Source organism: Leucopleurus acutus (assembly GCF_964270905.1).
Source record: "Leucopleurus acutus genome assembly, chromosome: 1".
Classification (NCBI taxonomy): Eukaryota; Metazoa; Chordata; class Mammalia; order Artiodactyla; family Delphinidae; genus Leucopleurus; species Leucopleurus acutus.
This window is the reverse complement of record NC_139142.1, coordinates 42,340,331-42,363,508: the sequence shown is the minus strand read 5'-3', so window position 1 is coordinate 42,363,508 and position 23,178 is coordinate 42,340,331. Positions and strand designations below refer to the sequence as shown.

Here is a 23,178-nt window from a genome sequence, read left to right as displayed (position 1 = left end):
AGGTTCATCCATGTATGCATTAGAATTTCCTTCCTTTTTTTTTTTTTTGCGGTACGCGGGCCTCTCACTGTTGTGACCTCTGCCGTTGCGGAGCACAGGCTCCGGATGCACAGGCGCAGCGGCCATGGCTCACGGGCCTAGCCGCTCCGCGGCATGTGGGATTCTCTGGACCGGGGCACGAACCCGTGTTCCCTGCATCGGCAGGCGGACTCTCAACCACTGCACCACCAGGGAAGCCCTTCCTTCCTTTTTAAGACTGAATAATATCCCTTATATGTATTGTGGACATACTTCCTTGTCATTACATAAAGACCCTCCTCATCTTTATGTAAAACATCTGCAGAGTACTGCGTAGTATGGATGTTTCATAAATTTACCTTCCTCAAGATTTTGTCCAATTTTTATGATTATAAAAAGTGATGCAATAAATATGCTTGTAAAAATGTCCTCCCCATTTATCTAAATGTAGAGGTTTGTAAAAATGTCCTCCTCATTTATCTGAATACAGAGGCCAGACTTCTAAAAATGGGATTTCTGGGATAAAGGTATAAGTTATACAAACCTAAATTTTGATGGATAACAGATGCTTTCATTCATTTACCTACAAATATTTAAAGAGCACCTGCCATGTGCCAGGCACTGTCTAGATCTGAGGTTACAGAAGTGAATAAGACAGAGACCCTGCCTTCATGGAACTTACATTTAAGTTCTTTTTTTTTTTTCCCCCGACCTTTGATGTTTAAATAGCACATAGTCGGCAACTAGGTAAAACATTTGTTATACTGAGATATTGTTAAGTATTCTAGTGCTCCCAAAGTTCTTGGCTCTTTTTTTATCCTCACTTTATTCCAAGTAGAGGGGAATTCTGCCAGTGTATAGAGGTTGACTGGAAGGAGAATTTAGGAGATAATGAAATGGCTCAACAGTTTCATGGTCGTTTGAGCAAGAGACTGGAGAAAAGCTGCTGGGCGTATAACAAGTCACTGCTGGCCTAGTGAGCTCTCCAGATACTCATTCAAAGAAATGAGCTCACTTTTTGGCCATTGATACAGTTCAGTCCTTTTAAAATGTAATCACACTGAAACACAGTGATATGTTAATTTTATCGTAGTAAACAGTAGAATTAGAGATGACAGAACTTCTAAAAACTTAAGGGACTGATTTATTATTATTAACTTACATCATTGACACTTAGATAATTCTTTAAAAAATTTTATTATAGTCAGGAAATATTAAAAGTGAGATAATAGAGTGAACACAGGAGAAAATTTTTATTTTTTATGTAGTATGTAGCCAGGGATCATAGTACACTTGGACATAATTAAGTAATTTACATGGGTTATTCTTTTCCTTTTGAGAGGAAGAGAAAAGTGTTCAGGAGTTGATGGGTTATCAGTGTCATGCCTCAAGCTAGAGAGAAGACAAGTCATTGCTGTGAAGGTTTAAGGAAAAGATGCATTTTTCTATGTTTTTTTGCCCTTTGTAGTGATAGTTACTTTAAAGCTTTTATCCCCCTATTAGGGACGAAGGCGAATTGCTCGAGATGCAAATTCTATTAAAAAGGAAATTGAAGAAGAGAAAACAGAAGACAAATTAAAAGATAATGATACAGAAAATAAGGATGAAGATGATGACTATGAAACTGCAGAGAAAAAAGAAAATGAGTTACTACTGGGGAGAAAAAATACACCAAAGCAAAAGGAGAAGAAAATTAAAAAGCAGGAGGATTCTGACAAAGACTCAGAGGAAGAGGAAGAGAAGAGCCAAGAGAGGTACATTATCTTATATTTGTTCTCCAGAAGCACCTGTCTGGGGTACAGCAGCGCTCTGTTCCTGCTTAGAGATTCAGGTTTGAGGGAATGTTTTCTTATTGGGACTTCCATTCCTCTTGTCTAATGAAGGTGAGACACATTGTGAAGATGATGTGTATCGCCTTTCGGAATTGGAGAATATACTGGTCGCACCATTTTAATAGCACTTGTGCCCTAAACAGTGGCCTCAAAGAAGGCTGCGCCACCCAGTCAAAAGAAAGGTCCTGCAGTTGACAGCAGGGAAGGGAGCTGGAGAAAAATGGAGGAAGTGGACAAGAGGAAACAGCGACAGCAAAAATTCCATTTTAAAAAAGGTACAATTTGGGAAAGCTAACAAACACATGGGTGCACAGTACTAGCAGATGTTTCTGTGTGTTAGCTTTATCTAAGAACATTTTTCTTTTTCAAGTTATTGTATTAGAATAAGTGGCATGCACCCCTGATTCTAGTTTGGAAAGTACATTCTTGCCCCACATCACAACAATTAAATTTCGGCCTTTTAATGTTCATCCTGTTTGCTGTTGAGTGAAAACTGTTTTTGTTTTTTCTCATGTATTACACACGTATGGACTGAATTGACTTAAAAATAACCAATGATTAGGCAGTCTAGCTAGATCACGGTAATGTCCAACTATGTTCAGTTGGCCATTTCTTTGTTGTCAAATGGATTTACTAATTTTTAGACACTACTAAAAAATGAATTTTAATTCAGCAGCAGCAGCATAACACACTTACTTGTATAGAAGCTCTCCTCCATAGTTATTTTTTGATTATCATCTGATGCTAAATTTTCTAGAAATGTGAGTTACTAAGCAAAATTGGGAACAGTGGCCTGCTGCCTCCGACTAGTGGCTGACACCCATCTGAAAATTAACCGTTGAGAAAATTACTGGAAAAATAGTAATGATTGGTGAGCGGGAGGTAATTTTATGATTCAGTACAAATAGGTGCAGGAGCTTTCACAATTACATGTGAATTAGGTTAGTGAATAAAGCAAGTTCTGTCGTGAAATAGGATTAGGATTAGGGAAAGTGGGAGGAAGTAATTCGAGTTGAGTATAATGATGTGAGTATAGTATTTGAAGTATTCGGACAATAAATTTAAGCAAAGATAAACCACCTAAAACGTAAGGCCTAATTACAGTTTGAAGATGTGTTAAAAATAAGCATCAAAATGTGTATATTTTATAGTAATGCATCAAACATGTAATACACATATATACACATACACACTATGTGGTTTGAAAAGCCTTTATAATTAATTGATATGTAAATGGAATATTTATTTTAGAGACAGAAAATTTCAGACTTGAATATGAAGAATGGTATTTCCTTTTACTAAATAAAAATTGAATATACAAACATAGTCTGTATTCTCATTCAGTAGCAGGAATTATGGAAATAGGAAGCTTTTTTATGTATAGAGACTTCTGTCTTAAGTAGTTTCTCATGGTGTTTTGAAATTACCTTATCAGGATATAATTGGAAGATGCCCTTGGAAAGAAAACATTCCCACTGCTAATGGGTTATCAAAGCTTCTTCATGTCGGGTCCCCCAGTGGTCCCTAAAATAATGCCCTATGTTTATGACAGAACACAGTACCTCCTTTTAAGCTTTTTAAAACTCTTGTGACGCTAGTGTGATCTTTGATGCAAATCTTTTCTGAATCCTTGCCAGACTAATAAAGAATGTTTTATTTATAAAAATATGAAAAATATTGTTGGACCTCCCTATGTGAATCTCCTTTATATCTGATTATCAAAACAAAGAAGAACTGATGGGAGATACGTAAAAACAAATAGGAATCAACATTAGATATGCAAAGTTTTGTTCTCCTGGTGCTATGCCACAGTTATAACAAGTGGCCTAATACTCAAGTCTCGTTTCTTTGTTAGGGTGGGGAAACCTTTAAAATAGAAACTATCAATAATTTAAAAGATAGAGTTACTAAGGTAGTTAGCCCTTGTTCATTATTTTGCCCACCAAAAAACTAGTCTTGGTTAAGAACCGTTCTGAATTGAGCAGAAAGTAGTAGTAAAGTAGACTTAAAAGGCATTTTAGTTGCAGGAAGTTAAAAACTATCTTTAGGTCATTTTCACCTGTAAGGTGGCACTTGAGTATGAATCCTAAAGACTTTTTCAAAGCATGTTGTCCTTATTTTGCTTTATCAAAAGTGACTTATTTGACTCCACATCATCATTAACTGTGATTATTGATTGGCCTTTAAGAAGTATGGATTTCCTTTTGGTACAGTGCACCTTTACATAGTAAATAAAGTCCTTAGTAAGTAGTCTGTAAAAATCTTCTCCTTCTCCTCCTTCTTCTCCTCCTCCACTGACATGAATTAGGTTATGACTCTTCTACATGTTGGATTCTTTTAGCATATATTATTTTGTTTTCCATTAAGTTATTAGTAGCATTATCAATGTTATAACTTACTGCAGGGAAGAAACCGAAAGCAAATGTGACTCTGAAGGGGAGGAAGATGAGGAAGACACAGAACCTTGCCTAACAGGAACCAAAGTGAAAGTAAAATATGGACGAGGGAAAACGCAGAAAATCTATGAAGCCAGTATTAAAGGCACTGAAATTGATGATGGAGAAGTTTTATACTTGGTACATTACTATGGATGGAATGTCAGGTAAGCAAGAAATTATTTTCTTTTTTTGAAATTTCTTTCATTGGTTCAGAAAGATCAATTTAATGTTTTAAAGAACTAAAGCAAATAGTATATATGTATTTACAAAGCACACCTTGTATCTGAATTTTCCAAGACTCCTGTCATTCCCACTGTTTTACTAGCTATGTCAATACTTCCAGCCAAAGGTCACCAGGATCACATCTGTAGTTGAACAAGTTGGATTTATTACTCATTTTCAGTGAGGGAGGACACACAGCTTGGAGAACCACGTGGCACCTCAGTTAGAGGGTGGATCTGTGAAAGCTTACAGCACCACCTTGGGGAAAAGCAATAGCCCAGGATTCTGTGGAAACATCCTGTAGGGAGCCAGGCCCATGGCGCCCAACAGTGCAAGTGGTTTTGTTTGTTTGTTTATTAAATTTATCAGAAATCAAACCTGTATCAAGCACTGTAACAATTCTGAATTGGTTAATTAATAAAAAAAGAATATTAGATAGGACTTAGATCTGAGCTTCTGTTAGGTGATTTTGGGGTGGGTTTAAGGAAATGGGGCTTTGCTCTAGACTGGATGCTGTCAAGAAGTGGGGGGTAATTCTGTGATTGGTTATCTTAATCTTATGTATAAGGAGAGAAGACTAGAACAAGGTTAATGCTATAATTGGTAAAGCAGCAGCAGTCAGGGAAAAAAAGGATGCTTGGTCATTTTTGTGGCTTGGAAAATGTTCCTGTTTTTTTCTGGGTTGAGACACAACTAGGGAGTGGTCTTGTTTTTGTCTTGATCCATTATGGTCACGGAACAGACATGTCTGATGTTGATGTTTTGTGAAATTGTTCACATTCAACATGAGAACAACACGCCCAAGCTGTGAGGGCCAGAACAGCTCCGTAACAACAGCAAGGCCCAGCTAATAGTACCAGGCTAGTTCCTGAATGGCAGGGACTACTTTTCTCTTTCTCCTTTAGAAAGTCTTGTGTGTTCAGTATCTCTGCTTGCCCTGTAGTTGCTTTGAGCCAGAGTGCTCCAAAATTTCCCTACATACTCAGTGTGTGCCCTGTTATGCCTCAATTCCCTCATCTGAATTGGGGAAGACAGAGTACCTACTTTACAGGGATTCTGTGAGAAGCAGTGCTAATATCTACATTAACATGCAAAGTTAATATAATTAGTGCCTAATATAGTTAGTAAGTGCTCAATAAACATTAACTTTTCTTTAGTGAGGGGGAGTTTGGTTTCTGTCCTCTCATGTCATTTTAAAAGAGTATGGTTTTAACGAATAGCGTATAAAACTTGAAAATTTCTTTTCTCTTTTCTCAAACCAGCCCTTGTGCCCTTCACATTTCTGCCAACACTAAAAACAAACTTTTTCGTCCATCTCCCAGTTGTTTTGTATGTATGTACTGAATTTGGGAAGAAAGACCGCACTTACCAACCTCGAGTCCCTGCTTTGCAGTTGCAGTCCATTGTAGCCTTTTTTCCTCAGATTCTATTTAGTTCACATCCATCTACTTTTATTTACCATCAGTGTGTCTTTTCTGCTTTCCAGAATTTCCCCCTTCTGTCATCCTTCTGTCTCATTTTTTTAATGTTTTACTGTATGACTCTTCTTCACAGTCATTTTATTACATGCTCATGTTCTTCCTAACTGGTTACCTAACTGGAATTCACATGGTTATGCGTTTTCATTGACCTTCCATACTGCTAGATATTGGGTTAATGCAGGAGAAGATCATTTTTAAACCATAGTATAGGTAGTCATGGTACTGTGTCAGCTGAACTTGCGCATATCGGAACAGTGTCCTTCTTTTGCGTGACTTCACGGTAATTCGGTAACAAAGTGAGGGTATGGTTGCCATCATCATGGTGCAGTTCAAAGCAAGGACTGCCTGTAGTTTTTTTGCTTAAATGTTCAGATTTTAGATTCTGGTTGAGCTCTATAAATACCTATATATTCACATAATATAAAAGCTGTTATTTAGTTCTAGGAAGTTTAATTCCTTATTTGCCCCTGATTAGTAACTTGGACTATGTTAAAATTTAGAAGTGATGTCAATATTTTGGGAAAGGGGAAAATGAGGAGTTCTCAACTTGAGCTAAACAGAATAAACGTAGGTAAAGGAAATATCTATAAAAAATTTCAGTCTTAGAGGTGATACAATTCAGAATAAAATTTTATTAGAAATACTGGAGGCTAGAGAGAGTTCTGAGAGGAAAAGAGTTGAAAAGGCCTTCATAAAATAATCTGGAACTGAGCATATTACAAACTTGAATTTACCTGACTTGTTTTGCATCATTCGATCAATAGAATGAACTCCAGTGCAGAATCACTTATTTCATTAAGCTCAGATGTGTGGGAGTTGTGGAAAAGAAGGCAGTTCAAACAATCTTGAATCTATTTAGAGTTTGCCTACCCTGCTATCCCTGTAAGCCTGTTTTCCCTGAGAAATTCTCTTGCCTTGCCCTGTTGGGAGCAGGTACATAAAACACCTAGTAGAGTACTTGGCACACATGTTACCAGCAAACTAGCATCCGTGCCCTTCGCATTTCTGCCAACGCTAGAACCAAATTCTTTAGCCTATCTCACTGTTGTTTTTATTTGGTGAGTACCTTTCAAATAAGGTATTCTTGTGAATTTTTAATATATTCTTTATTTTAAGGTATGATGAATGGGTGAAGGCTGACAGGATAATCTGGCCGTTGGACAAAGGTGGACCAAAGAAAAAACAGAAGAAAAAAGCTAAAGTATGTACATAGGTGTCATATCCTTTATGATAGGTACAGGAATTATTCATATTGTATTTTCTGTAAACGTTGTTTTCTCATTGTATAATCATCTTGAGTCTTTCAAAGTAATTGTGATTTTCTCTTCTACAACACAGAAGCTTAAAAAGTAAAAAATGTAAACACATTACCACGCTGTTTCAGGAAAGGTGAAAACCAGCGACCCCTAGGGCACAGACTTCAAACACAAAGGCCTATGAGGTTCTCTAGAAAAGGGGTGTAAAGTGGGACTGAGAGTGAGAAAGGAGAGGTCAAGTTCCTCATCTAGAGAGAATGGAACTAACTACTCTGCTGTGGGATGCAGACCCAGGGTTGCCAGATTTTAGGATTTTTCAAGACAACTGTATTTTTTAAAATGTGAAATCTAATTTTTAAATGCTGGAAGCTGATACTAAATTTTAAGACATATGTTGGCCAGTTGTACCCTCATGCACGCCCACAATTTTCAGCCTTTGCTGTATAGATGATGATGTATCTTTCTTTTCCTCAGGGAATAGTAAGAAACAAGGGGGAGAGTTGAGTAGTGTATAGCTCTCTAATGTACTGACTCTGACCTTCACAATATAATTGCAGTGTTACAAGTTGCAGTTGTAGAACATCATATTCACATAAGTACAAAAATATTTTAGAAAACGATTTAATTTTAATTTTTCCATAACTACAGATTAGGAGTTGACATAACAAACCTTTTTGAGTTATAGTTTTCCTTGGAGAAGTAGACTGTTCATTTTTCATAGGCTGGTGCTTCTCATACATTTTGTTGTTGTTACCCAGAACAAAGACGACAGTGAAAAGGATGAAAAGAGGGATGAGGAGAGGCAGAAGTCAAAACGGGGACGACCTCCTTTAAAATCTACTCTTTCATCAAACATGCCATATGGTTTGTCTAAGACTCCAAACAGCGACGGAAAATCAGGTACCAGAAGTGCTCACATCAATATGCCAGACAGCTCACCTCTGTCAAATGGAATGGAAGGTGCTGAATTCTGAGAATCACTGGTTTTTTAAAAATCAATAATAAAAATAATAAAACTTCAGTTTTGCGAGAGATTCATAGAAAGTCATCTAGGTTTTTTTTTTTTTTTAAGGAATCAATTTTATTTATTTATTTTTGGTTGTGTTGGATCTTTGTTGCTGTGCGCGGGCTTTCTCTAGTTGCGGCAAGCCGAGGCTACTCTTCGTTGCGGTGCGCGGGTTCTCATTGCTGTGGCTTCTCTTGTTGGCGGAGCACGGGCTCTAGGCATCTGGGCTTCAGTAGTTGTGGCTCGCGGGCTCTAGAGCGCAGGCTCAATAGTTGTGGTGCACGGGCTTAATTGCTTCACGGCATGTGGGATCTTCCCGGACCAGGGATCGAACCTGTGTCCTCTGCCTCGGCAGGCGGATTCTTAACCACTGCACCACCAGAAAAGTCCCTAGGCTTTTACTATATGATTTAAACTACAAAATTTGATTTGAAGAAAATGTTTATTTTGCTGTATCATGTTTATTTAAAATTTAGTGATGTTTTACTTTATTAGGAATAACTTTTCTTATTAATACCGTAGGAATATTCTTTTTAAAAATTGTTTATTTATTTTTGGCTGCATTGGGACTTCGTTGCTGTGCACAGGCTTTCTCTAGTTGTGGCGAGCGGGGTCTACTCTTGGTTGCGGTCTCCTCTTCGTTACAGTGCGCGGGCTTCTCATTGCGGTGGCGGTGGCTTCTCCTGTTGCGGAGCACGGGCTCTAGGTGCGCGGACTTCAGTAGTTGTGGCACGTGGGCTTAGTTGCTCCGTGGCATGTGGGATCTTCCCGGACCAGGGCTCGAACCCATGTCCCCTGTGTTGGTAGGCGGATTCTTAACCACTGCACCACCAGGGAATCCCCCCTAGGAATATTCTATTTTAACAGAGGGTGCGTTGACAAGCCATGCGTCCTCCTGTGTGCTGCACTGTCCTACAAAGCATGTGCCAGTGTCTCCTGTAATCTATTGCTGTTCACCTAGGATCTTTCAATAAAGTTGTGACTGTGTTGTTCAAAGACAGGACAAACTAATGTGGTAGAGGCATGTTTTGTGATGAATATAGGTGAACATATTTTATTCTGATTTTACCGTTTTCCCCACTTTTCTACCTTTGTATATTTTTCCATGTAATTTAAGAAATGTTAAATTTAGAAAAACGTTCATATAAAAATGTCCCTCCCTTGAAGAAAAAAGCTTTTCTGAACCACAGGATTGCCGTGAGTCCACCATGTGGAGAAAACGGCATCTTTCCTCCTCTTTACTGCCATCTGCTGGAAGGTTGTCATAATACACAAATGCAAGATGTCCACAAAGTGGAAGATGCCCTCTTAGATGCATGCCCATGTGCAGTGTATAGTCTACAGAACTGTACGTGGTCTTGCTAAACTACTTCATAAAAGTAAAAAACTACTTTTAAAAAAAATTTATTTATTTTGTTTATACTTATTTTTGGCTGTGTTGGGTCTTCGTTGCTGCGTGCAGGCTTTCTCTAGTTGTGGCGAGCGGGGGCTACTCTTCGTTGCGGTGCGTGGGCTTCTCATTGCGGTGGCTTCTCTTGTTGCGGAGCACTGGCTCTAGCTGCGCGGGCTTCAGTAGTTGTGGCACATGGGGTCAGTAGTTGTGGCTCATGGGCTCTAGAGCACAGGCTCAGTAGTTGTGGCGCATGGGCTTAGTAGCTCCGGGGCATGTGGGATCTCCCTGGACCAGGGCTCGAACACGTGACCCCTGTATTGGCAGGTGGATTCTTAACCACTGCGCCACCAGGGAAGTCCCTACTTTTTTTACCATGAGAAAAAATTCTAAATTCTATATATGATAAAACCACAAAATAAAACTACACACCTTTTCACTTAAAAAGTACATTTAAGCTTGCTTTTTTGCACTTCTTTAGAATATGAGCACCATGTGGGTAGAATTTTTGTATTTTACAACTTCTATACCATCTTAGAACCCTAGTTATTATTTTAAAAATTTTCTGAGTTAAAGAGAATGATTTAAGGTAGCTGGCCTGTACTTTCCTGTCTCTTAATCAGAAGAATATTTAAAGTTTTGAGAATTCAAGCTTCTCATTCTGTACATCTTTTCAGAATTAAGTAGAATATCATATTCCTTTCTAAGGACACAAAATGGGCATCTCATTTATTAATCAGTACCTTCTAGATCTCAGATCAAACCACTTAACATATTAACTTCATATCTCAGTACTTAGTCCTTTGCTTTTTCTAGGGGTTACTGTAGCCTAAATACGATACTAGTAAAAATTGCAAAATAGCTCTTTTATAGAATTGAGACAGTAATATTTTCTATGCAATGTATTTTCACATGGAATTTGAGGTCTCCCCTCCCCCATTTTGGCACAAATGTATGATTTATTTTTTTAAAATTTATTTATTTATCTTTGGCTGCGTTGGGTCTTCGTTGCTGCACGTGGGCTGTCTCTAGTTGTGGTAAGCGGGGGCTACTCTTCATTTTGCTGCGTGGGCTTCTCATTGTGGTGGCTTCTCTTGTTGCGGAGCGCAGGCTCTAGGTGCGCGGGCTTCAGTAGTTGCGGCGTGCGGGCTCAGTAGTTGTGGCGTGTGGGCTCTAGAGCACAGGCTCAGTAGTTGTGGTGCACAGGCTTAGTTGCTCTGCGGCATGTGGGATCTTTCCGGGCCAGGGCTTGAACCCGTGTCCTCTGCATTGGCAGGCGGATTCTTAACCATTGTGTCACCAGGGAAGTCCTGATTTATTTTACATAAGAAATTTCTACAAGGAGGTATTCAGAGGTACTTGATAAAGAGTTTTGTCTTTGGCAGAATTTTTATTTTAAAATTGCATTGGTAATTAAGATAGAAACCTTTGTAATACAGTATTTCCTCTTGCAGACTCCTGTTCATCTGATAGTGAAACAGAAGACCTTTTAGAAAAGAATTTGATGAATGAAGAACTTTCTCCTGATATTAAAGAAGAATTAGAAAAAAATGAAAGTTTAAGTGATGATAAACTAGATGAAGAAAATCCAAAGATTGCTGCACATATATTAAAAGAAAATGATAGGACTCAAATGCAGCCTTTAGAAACCTTGAAGTTAGAAGTTGGAGAGAATGAACAAATAGTACAGATTTTTGGAAATAAAGTGGAACAAGTAGAAGAAGTTAAGAAAGAGGCAGAAAAATCTCCTAAAGGAAAGGGAAGACGAAGCAAGACAAAAGATCTTTCTTTAGAAATTATAAAGATTTCATCATTTAGCCAGGATGAAGCAGGAACTGAACCTCATATAGAAGCTCAGAGTATAGAATTTTCTTCATTAGACAATAAAAACTTTTCTTCTGCTACAGAAGATGAAATTGACCAGTGTGCAAAAGAAAAAAAGTTGAAACGGAAAATACTGGGACAGTCATCACCAGAGAAAAAAGTAAGAATGGAGAATGGAATGGAAATGACAAATAGTATTTCTCAAGAAAGGACCAGTGATTGTGTTGCATCTGACGGAATGAAAAACTTAAATTTTGAACAACACTTTGAAATAGAAAATGAAGGAATGCCATCATTAATAGCAGAGCCAAACCAATGCATTCAAGAATTGACTAAAGAAAAATTTGATAGTCCAGCTGAAGAAACTGTAAATACTCCGCTAAAAGAAGAAGAGGATGCAATGCCTCTCATTGGGCCGGAAACCTTGGTTTGCCATGAAGTAGATTTGGACGATTTGGATGAAAAGGATAAGACCAGTACTGAGGATGTAGTAGTTGAAAGCTCTGAATCTAACTCTCTTGTTTCTATTCCACCTGCCCTACCTCCTGCAGTACAGCATAACTTTTCAGTGGCTTCACCACTTACTCTCAGCCAAGATGAGTCTCGAAGTATAAAAAGTGAGAGTGACGTAACCATTGAGGTCGATAGTATTGCTGAAGAATCTCAAGAAGGTCTCTGTGAGAGGGAATCAGCAAATGGATTTGAAGCCAGCGTTGCCTCTGGTACCTGTAGTATAATTGTTCAAGAAAGAGAGAGCAGAGAGAAGGGTAAGGACTTCCTAGGGAGAAAATCAACCGTTATGTTAAAACCAAAAACTAGTGAGCCAAGAGTTTTAGGAACTAATGATCTGTTAAGTACCCTCCCTCCCTCCTTCCCTCCTTCCTTCCTTCCTTCCTTCTTTCCTCTCTCCCTCCCTCCCCTCCTTTTTTTTCTTTTTAACATACACGTGGAAATTCATGTAGAGTAAATAGGTGAATGAATGTTCTTGCTCTTGATTTTTTTTTTTCTAAATCTCTCTTTTCACTTATTTCAGGTCAGAAAAGGCCAAGTGATGGAACTAGTGGATTATTGGCCAAAAAGCAGAAGCGAACCCCAAAGCGAACAAGTGCTGTAGCCAAAAATGAAAAGAATGGAGCAGGTTGGTACTTTTCAATGCTGGCTTTAGTATGGTGTTAGTACTTTCAGCAGTTTGTTGGCTTGATCATTTGTGTCAGCTTAAAACTCAATTTGGTTTATTATGTTCTGAAAAGTAGCAATTTTTCCATTAGTTTTTAATCTGAAGGTGCTTGTCAATTTTATTTAGAGCTGGGATAGCTGTGGTTATTTTTTATGCTTATTTCATTTGTATTTCTTATGTAAAGCAGTTTAATATTAGAGGAATACATGTGGGAATCTTGAACAAAAGAAAAATAACATTTGCTCTGGTAATAAAAGCAGATTAAGTTTACATTTCTGAATGGAATGTTCTCCTTTCATCTAGAAAAACTGACTTTTAAATAGTAACACAGTAAGTTTGAAATACGGGGAAATAAAATTCTTACTAAAACAAACAGGAAAATTAGTAAACCAGTAAGAATAGATTACACGAAAAACAGATTTCTGTACAATAAGGAGTAAAATTAAGTTGTAGAATATAGTAAATAGAAATAAACATGGTTGATTTTAACAAATTAAAATTTTACCTCCAAAGCATGCCTTCATACAAGTCTGAAAGGGAAATTCTAGATTACAGTAGATACATATTTCAAGGAAGGGGCATATAATTTATTTAAGATAAAAGGCATTTCAAAGAAAAACCTTTGAGCCATATTTCAAGTCCTCAATAACCAGGTATGGCTAGTGGCTGGACAAGACAGGTCTAGAGTATAGAGAAAGAGTGATGGGAGATGAGACTAGAAAGACAGCAGGAATTACAAAGGGAAAATGAGAACTTTACAGTGGCTGAGCTGGGCAGGCATCACCTTAGTCAAATGAAGTGAACACCACCAGTAATGGGACAAAGTGAAATGTACCACCTGACAGGACGCAATAAGAAGAACATAGCTGCACATCTGTAATATTCCTGTCAAAGATGTATAACCTGACTGTAATCATGAGGACCCATCAACAAATTCAAACTGAAGGATGTTCTATAAAATGACTGGCCTGTGATTTTAAAAATTGTCAAGGTTATGAAAGTCAAAGAAAGAGGAACTGTTCCCGATTAAAGGAGACTTATAAGGTGTGATAATTAAATGCAGTATATAATTCTCACCTGGATCCTATTGCTGTAAAGAACATTATCGGGTCAAGTAGAGATACTTGTGTGGGATCTGAGGATTAGATGATAGTAATATATCTGTGTTAATTTCCTGATTTTGATGGTTGTATTATGGTTCTTTAGGAGTGTGGTGGTTTTTAAAACATATCCACAAATGTGCTGATATGTTTCCCTTCAAGAGGCAAAGCCTAATCCCTTCCTCTTGAGTGTGGGCTGAATTTAGTGACTCACTTCTAACTAATAAAGTGGACGTGATGGAGTATGTCTTCAGAGAATGGGTCATAAAAGGCACTGCAAATTCCTTCCTGCTCTCCCTTGGATCACTTGCTCTGGGGGAAGTTAGCTGCCATGGTGTGAGGTCACTCAAGCAGTGTATGGAGAGGCCCACGTGGTGAGAAACTGAGCATATCCTGCCAACAGCCAGCAGGGAACTGAGGCCTCCCAAAACTCACTAACAGCCATGTGAGTGAGCCATCTTGGAGCATATCCTCCATCTCCAGTCAAGTCTTCAGAGACCAGAATCTTGGCTAAAAGCTTGACTGCAACCTCACAAGATTCCCTGAGCTGGACCACACAGCCAAGCTGTTCCCAGATTCCAACCCTCTGAAACCGTGTGAGATACTAAACATTTGTAGTTTTAAACTGCTAAGTTTTGGGCTAATTTGAAGATAACTAATACAGGGAGAATGTTCTTATTTGTAAGAAGAGAACACTAAAGTATTCAAATATGGCAGGGCAACTTATCCTCAAATGGCAGAAAAACATTCTTTGGTAATTGTTCTTCTCTTTTTTGTAAGTTTGAAGATTGTCTCAAAATAAAAAGTTAAAAAGATTAAAAAGGAAAAAAAAAGGAGATCAGTTTTTCCTTTTGGAAAGAATCTTTGGCTTAACTAAGGCAGTGAAAGAAGGAATGAATTAAGAGAATTGGGACATAAAATCACTAGTACTCAATTATTATTAGTTAGATATGAGGAACTGGTTAACTGACATATAGCATATAGGAGTAGCAGCAGGCTGTTGGAAGAGTAATTTAGGGAATGTTGCTTTTAGAGATACCGCGTATTAGGAAAATAAGGCTCTGGAGCTTCGAAGAAAGTCTGTTTTTAGAAGATAGTTGTTGAAGGATTACAAGATGATAAAGCTGCTATGGGAGAGTTGTAAAATGAGAAGAAAAAGAACCAGAAGTGGAATTATGTGGCATATCCCTTTAAATGGGCCAGGAATAGCAGAGTAGAAGCAGATTAGAGATAAATGAAAATCAGTAAACACTAGTTGGTTTGAATAAGAAAGACGTTTCAAATGCAATAGAATATTCAAGTAGGATTAAAATATATTCATTGAATTTGGTGAATAGTAAGTGTTTGGGGCCCTAACAAGAGCATGGGAAGGAGACATGATTAGAAAGTATGGAAATAAGAAAGACAAAGAATTTCTCTTTCATGAAATTTGACCCTAAAGAGAAGTAAAGAGGTGCCAGCTAAAGGGGGAGGCTTTCCTCTCCTTCCCTCCCTCTCTCTCTAAGGGTAGGAACGCTTTAGGCATGGAAAAAGATGCTTAAAGAAGCATCTGGAAAAAGAAGAAAGATAAAATGACATTGGGATATTTCAGAGGAGCTGGGAATAAATGGTTTCAAGAGTATAGCTGAAGAGATTAGTTTGCCCAGAATTAACAGTCTCCTCTTTTTGAGGCCCAAAAAGGGAGATAAGGACAGATACAGTAGGGGAGGGGCTGGGAAAGTGAGTGTGTAACCCTCAACTTTGCCTTTTCAGTAGAAGGGAAGGTTGGCTGTTGAGAGTGAATAGGATGGAAGTAGGGTGTAGACTTTGGAAAAAAGCAGAAAAAGTTGAGAGAAAATTCTAATTTGTTATTAAGTGAAAACCAAAAGCATCTTTAAATACACATTTGGTGAGGAGGGATGTAGACTTGCAAACAAATATCTGACACATTTTATATATTATACATATGTTAAAAGTTGGATGTGTATTTTATGCTTGTTCATGTGTAGTTTGGGTTGGTCCCCTTTTGGGTTGTTTTTATGTTTTGTTTTAAACATAAGTGGGGCAATACTGTGCTTATTGTTTTTTAACTTTATCATTTCACAATGTATTTTGGATATTTTGCCATTTTTGTTCTTAGGAACTCTAGCTTATTCTTTTTAACAACTTTAGCACAGTATTCAATAATACTGATATATAATTCTTAGCCATTTCCCTTTTGGTGGGTATTTAGGTTACTTCCATCTTTTTATTGTTATAAAAGTTGGCACATTTGTGCATTTATTTCTTTAGGATACCGAAAAGTGTAATTACTGGGTCCGTTGCATTTTAATATTTGAGATTTTTATCATTTATAACCTGAGTCAACTTTTTCTTATTATAGGACAAAGCAGTGATAGTGAAGATCTTCCTGTCCTAGACAATTCAAGTAAATGTACCCCAGTAAAGCATCTTAGTGTATCTAAGCCACAGAAGCTTGCACGATCTCCTGCAAGAATATCCCCTCACATCAAAGATGGAGAAAAAGATAAACAGAAAGAAAAACATCCGAATTCATCTCCTCGGACATATAAGTGGAGTTTTCAACTCAGTAAGAAACTTACAGAAAACTTGAATGTATATTACAAAGTGGTATATATTTTGAAATGTCAAAATAAGGAATAATGATTAGCAAATTCATTTATTTACGTATCCTAAATGTTGTCTTATTAATAATCACTACTTATTATCTTAAATACAAATCTGTGTCTTTTTATAATACTAACTTGATAAATATTGATTGGAGAAAGCTCTCCAGTTATGGAATGAGACATGTATGATTTATATAAATTGATGAAACTTAAACACCCTTTCTTGTACTGACAATTGGAAATAACTAATAAATGAGGAAAACATCAATACAAAGACACTATTTGGATAAATAACTACAATTATAGATCAGAGTTGCTGAATGTTGATGTTTCCTTGTGCTTTTCTGATTATTTCAGTAATACATCATTAAGTAATACATGTTTAGTGGAATATTTGGGATATATATAGAAATCTTATTCATGAATTTAATTAAGGCCTTCCATTTTTATAGAGCCTTATTTAGTGTACTGTTAGGTTTTAATAAACTAAAGCGTTTGTTGATTTATGAATTGGACTTTTGATAGAACTGCCATCATTTTTTCTCATAGAATTATTTTTAAATCCAGATTAACTTTTTTTCCCTTTTAGATGAATTAGATAACATGAACAGTACGGAGAGAATCTCTTTTCTCCAAGAAAAACTACAGGAAATCAGAAAGTATTACATGTCTTTGAAGTCTGAAGTTGCAACCATAGATAGGAGGAGAAAAAGATTAAAAAAGAAAGACAGAGAAGGTAATTTGATTATAATTTTTCTTCCCCCTGTTTTTCAAATATATGTCCTATCGTTTTAGAAGATTTAGGTTTGCCACTTTTTAATATAGTATATACTTATTGTTATCTTTAGACTCCTAGTGTTTTCTTCTTTGTTGCTATTGTTGAAGTGAGTCAACAGCTGAATCCGAATGAGACTCTTGAAAGAGACTATGAACTGTTTTACAAAATGTGTGATTTTACTAAATGTGGTGGGTTCTTAAGAAGAGCTTACTCCCTCTGAATTTCTCTCACTGCTCAACAAACATTTATTGGCTGCCTATTAACAGGCACTATATTTTTCATTATGGGGTTCATCAAAATGAAGAGGGATATGGCTTATCCTCTAGGAGGTTATCTTGTTGGGATCATAAGTCATTTCCTAAGCAACTACTATATAAGATAGTTCAGCTTTACAACATTAATGCACACATACCATATGCCAGGCCCTCTTTCAGGTGGGGGAAGTACAGAGATGAATAAGATACAGACCTCGATCTCAAAGTCTTAACGTCTAGTGGAACTGTATGTTGAGGGCCCTGAGGGTGATATTAACAAGAACAGGAGTTGGTGGAAGGAGAGATGACTTCGGAATAATCACGAGGAGAGAAAAGCATCTGAACTAAACCTTAAAAATGTATAGCACTGACTTCTAGTTAAACATTGACATCTCATATCTACCCCAAGCCCAGGCCTCACTAAAATAATAGTAAAGAAAATTAAAAGCCCTATACCCACAAGGACGAGAGAATGGGACAACAGACTGACTACGGTAGACAAGAAATGTCAGCAGCATATCTTTTGGAAGCTGAGAAGCAGATGGACTGTAACTGTCCTAGCAGATGACAGAATGCTAAACACCTAAGCTTGTTTATCCTTCTAGTGGGACAAAACAATGAGAAGCAAGCTAATTCACACTACATCACCCCAGAAGAGCTCTGAGGACAGTGTGAGGTGTGAGGATGAAAATTGGAGATGGTTTGAAAAAGGAAGGAGAAATTGGATCCTTTCATCCCACCCTCTGAAGCAAACTACCTTTTCCCCTAACTCCAGCAGAAAATAGGAGATTAAGTTATTGGAGGCTGAGAGCGATCAACAGGCTTATAGAAAGACCCAGGGACACCAGCCATAGCTGAAGGTGAGGGTTAGGTGCTAAACCAAAAATAATGAGCTTGAGTGAAAGTTTCCAGTACTAAATGATGAGACTTCTGTCCCTTTTCCAACCAACGATCTCATCTTCTCGTCTCTGAAAGCTGGTAACCAAGCTTATGCTCATTCCTGGAAGGAGATTGAAAGATTCCTCTGGAGAAACTGCCCAAGGGAAGTGATCTAACATAGATACCAGCATTTGGAGGTTCCTGAACCAAAAAGCAAAATCCTTACAAATCACTATGTGTGCACTGCCCAACATTTAAAAGCCCGGCGGCCTCATGTATAGCCTCCAGTTAGCTTTTTAATGCTCCCCCTTAAATATGGAAGCCACAAGACCAGATGTTTGAGGAAAGCCTTTACATAAAGACAGAAACCAAAATATTCAATAGAAAAAAGTAACTTGGACAATGTGCCATATAAAAACAACAAACTATAATTAATATCCAGAGTTACAGGAAAGATATTGCCGTCTTGAAACAAGAATATGATACTATCAATGAATTCATCTCTTAAAAATTAAAAATATGATATTTGGAATAAAAAATAAATAAATAGAAGGGTAAGATAGCAAGGCTAAAGAAATCCCAGTAAAATATCAAAAAGATAATAGGAGAGAATAACTAAGAGAAATATAGGATCTGGCTGGGACATCCAACTTCTGAATCATAGGATTTCTAGAAAGAGAACACTGAATAAACATAGGAGGAAGTTGTGATCAAAGAAATAAGAAAAACTTCCAGAAATGAAGGAGATGGGTTAGAAAATTGAAAGGACTCCCTGCGACCTCTATAAAGAATGGAGGAAAAAATCACACCAAAGCACATTACGAAATTTCAGAACCCTGTGGATAGAGGTAAGGTTCCAAAAGCTTACCATATAAAGGTATATACAAAAAACTGGGTCTCCGAACAGCATCAGATTTCTCACGTCAGATTTCTCAATGGTGACATTAAAAACTAGAAGCCAAGCTATTAAGATAACGTGACATCCAGCAAACAAGGAATCCCACGTAGGAAAACAGTAAGGAAAATCTCAAGGTGATGGCACATGGAAGCCCTAGAATGATCACTACATAACAGGCCTACAAAGCAACTATTTCAGGAATAGGATGGAACAGGAGGGGAGGGGTCTAGGAGGGATGTCCCTTTACGAAAAAAAACAGTAAATTATCTGATAGGCTTGCCCATCTTGAGAGAAGTTTTCTATCTATGGCAGAGAATTAGGGGATGAAATACTAATAAAATGGCCTGTGTCATATGTGGTCTTGAATCTACTCCAAGTCCAGCAGTTTTCAATTCCTGGAAATGTGATGGAGCAAAAGGAAAGAGATCGACCTTCCATGTTTGTCCTTTTCTTCTTTTTTTTTTTTTTTTTTTTTTGCAGTACGCGGGCCTCTCACTGTTGTGGCCTCTCCCGTTGCGGAGCACAGGCTCCGGATGCGCAGGCTCAGTGGCCATGGCTCACGGGCCTAGCCGCTCCGCGGCATGTGGGATCTTCCCAGACTGGGGCACGAACCCGTGTCCCTTGCATCGGCAGGCGGACTCTCAACCACTGCGCCAACAGGGAAGCCCCTGTCCTTTTCTTTAAAAACTGTAAATAGCAAGAAGTCTTTACAGCATTTTTAAACACAGAAAGAAGAACAAATTAACAAATTGAGCTTTTCTTCAGAGAACCTTCAACGGCTTTGAGTTTCCTAAAGGTCATATAAGTTCAGACAACTAAAAAGATGATTTTCTTATAGTCTTCTTCCCTTTTTTGTTTTCTTAATTTTTTGTGTGTGAAGTGAGTTATTAAAGTGAAACATTGAGTGACTTCTAGCACACATATTAGAATTTGTAGTAATGAGTTAAATGTCATTTTGGCAGTACACACATTGAGGAATGTATACTTAAACAAAAATTAAGACTTTAAGTAAAATAGGAATAATTGGGCAAACATGAGCAGGAGATAGGAGGGCCCTGCAAAGAAAAAAGTAAAAACTAAAAAATGACAGAGCACCTGATGTATAGAGTAATGATCTTTAATCCAAGCTCCATGCTCCTGGAGAGTTTTGTTAAAGTCATTTGTTAAAGTCATTTGAAGACTTTTTCTAATCACTCACCCACATTTCCATCCTGATCCCATGATTCTGATACCTGACTTAGATTACTGCTTCTTGCTTATGAGAGTTTTGTGTCCATCGGGTATATTGGGACAGGATAAAGATAGGAAGCCAATGGTTAGCTGGTTAAAAGAAATTCTCTAGGATAAGTGAATTCTTTTATGGTCCTATAACCCAGAGATAAAGCAGGAATTTGCTATAGTGAAAATTTATCTCAGGTTGATCTCATTTCTGATTTGGGACAAGGTGAGTTTCTTTCAGGGATGTTTCAAGTAGGGATTTAAGATTTTTTTTTATTTTTATTTTTTTTGCGGTACGCGGGCCTTTCACTGTTGTGGCCTCTCCCGTTGCGGAGCACAGGCTCCGGACGCGCAGGCTCCGGACGCGCAGGCTGCAGACGCGCAGGCTCACGGGCCCAGCCGCTCCGCGGCATGTGGGATCTTCCCGGACCGGGGCACGAACCCGTGTCCCCTGCATCAGCAGGCGGACTCTCAACCACTGCGCCACCAGGGAAGCCTGGGATTTAAGATTTTATATATCTTTAGTCTTTACATTTTCTGGTGCCTTTTTTGAACTGAGTTACTTAAGTGATGAGAGACTGATTCCACTCAATTGAACCAAACAAAATTTTTGCTGACAAAATGTTGTTATTCCTTCATGCACCATTTAAGAGGACTGTAATTGAAGTGAATAATGTTAAGAAATTTATTTCTGATTTGCCGGTGGCTGGGTATCTTTGTGTGATAGTTGTCGGGTCTAATGTAGCTTCTTTGATCCTACAGTGTCTCATGCAGGAGCCTCCATGTCATCTGCTTCATCAGACACTGGAATGAGTCCCTCCTCATCATCTCCCCCACAGAACGTACTTGCTGTAGAATGCAGGTGATAAATGTTTTCTCTGCCTTCCCAGCAGTTTGCTGCCAAGGACATAAATCCCAAATCCCTGAAATACAACCACAGAAAGCACTCAACTGGTTTGACATTGCTAAGTATATCCTGTACACTTTTCCAGGCTGGATTGTATCTATTCCCTTCTCTTTTCTTTTTTTTTCTGTTGCAAGAAAAATAAGCTGATTAATAACTGAAGTTTAGGCAGCCTGCCATATTTGTCATAATTTTTAATTTTTTTTTTCATTTTTTTGTGAAGATAGAAAAAGGGCACTTAGCAAATTTGAATTTGTATAATAAAGCTTTCAGGTGTTATAGAAATCATAGACAAGCAAGTGCACATGATAAACATCAAAATATCCAGCTAAATAGTTACTGCTGCACTTTCACTGAGATGTATTTGAACACTTGGTGACTAGGGGGTTTATGTTGTGTTTTTTTATTGTTGTTGTTGGTTTTCTTTCTTTTTTTTTTTTTTTTTTTTTTTGTGGAAGCACTTGCTATTTAGAACTGCCAAGTATATGTTCAGCAGTGTGCCCAGGTTTAAGGTGTAAATGGGACAAAATAAATTGTGAAAGGAAGTGTAGTTGACTGAAAACTACAGTTGTAATAAGTCTTCCACTTTTTATAGGATTTTTGAGCACACAATTATGCAAATATTTTAATGTTTATTAATGTTTACAGTGGAATTGTGAATAAGTTTTCAGTGGACTATCTTATCCCTTGACAAAAATATTTTGTCTTTTTTCTATGTAATTTCAGAGTTTTTATTTTGTTACAAAAAGACAAAAATGAAATATATAACAACAATGAAGTTATTTAACAAGATTTCTAAAGCTGAAAATTTTGTGTAAAATAAGGTATTATCTTGCAACTTGTTAAATATATTTATTCAGACATTGGATGTTGTATTTTTATGTATTTTTTAAAATATTAATAAAATTGAAAAAAAGAAAATTCTAGGTTAATTCACTCTTCGAATGACAATAGCTCTCAGCTGTCCCTTTTACAGGAGGTTGCATCCAGCGGCTTTGCCTGTACTGAAGGGAGTCTGTCTCAGTCCTTCAAACAGTGTAGAACTATAAATGGGCATCTGGATCATTAAAGTATGTCCTTGTTTAGAAACTTTGGCAGTCCTAGTACTTAAACTGTTTTGAGGATCAAATTTTTGGTTGCCCTTAAGATATTTTGTCACAGTTTTTATGTTTGCTATACTGCCGAATAAATTTATATCTCCCAAAGTTGAGATGCAACAACTAAGTAAAGCAATTATGTATGCTTTGTTTGTGAATTGTTTCACAGACTGATACATTTTGTAAATAATTCTTCCAAAACCATGTATTTAAAGCAGTTTTGCCATATACATTATGTAAAAAGGTGATTTTTTAAAATCAGTTTTTAAATTCATGTTTGTACATTGAAAGGGTTTTTTTTTAAACCTTCTTTCCTGTGTTTAATATGCGTAGAGTAATAACCTAGATGCTCTAGACTGTATATCAGGATCTGATTTACAAGAACAGAGTCAGAGCCAAACACTAGTGATGGCATAGCATTAATGAAATCATTGTTTCTTAATTTCATTTTACCACATTGTGAACTTGTGATTCAGATTCCTTCCATTTTCGCAGAGAATTAAAAACAAAAAAGTACTCTTGTAAAATGCACTTTCCTGTCTTTTCTTTGCAAAGCAGAAGTATTTCAATGTAAAATAAAAATGGAGCTCAGTGGGCAGTATTAATAAAGGCCATGTTTTAAACATAGGCTTTATATTTTTAGTTTTCATTTAAGTGATTGTTTTTTTCCCCTAAGTGCCAATAACTCACAGTTGGAAAACTAGACTTCATAAAACAAAGCATATTCAATATATTCTTCAGTCTCTACAATTAAATATTTCTAGTACTTAATTATAAAAATTTTAAAAGTGTGTCAT

The 23,178-nt window shown here is 37.3% G+C and overlaps 1 protein-coding gene across 2 annotated transcripts in view; it reads left to right on the top strand.

Moving 5' to 3' along the window:
- The window catches only part of ARID4A (AT-rich interaction domain 4A), a 58,577-nt gene extending 35,647 nt beyond the window's left edge, over nt 1-22,930 (top strand). Inside the window, exons 14-22 of one of the 2 annotated variants that reach the window (XM_082839261.1) lie at nt 1,522-1,772; nt 4,255-4,452; nt 7,108-7,192; nt 8,006-8,147; nt 11,098-12,234; nt 12,501-12,605; nt 16,107-16,313; nt 16,943-17,089; nt 21,143-22,930. In XM_082839261.1, the coding sequence (XP_082695387.1) occupies nt 1,522-1,772; nt 4,255-4,452; nt 7,108-7,192; nt 8,006-8,147; nt 11,098-12,234; nt 12,501-12,605; nt 16,107-16,313; nt 16,943-17,089; nt 21,143-21,246 (2,376 nt within the window). In that variant the 3' untranslated portion in view covers nt 21,247-22,930. The remainder of the gene's footprint in view (nt 1-1,521; nt 1,773-4,254; nt 4,453-7,107; nt 7,193-8,005; nt 8,148-11,097; nt 12,235-12,500; nt 12,606-16,106; nt 16,314-16,942; nt 17,090-21,142) is intronic. The other variant, XM_082839262.1, reaches the window with a different exon arrangement.
- The last annotated feature ends 248 nt before the right edge of the window (nt 22,931-23,178 follow it).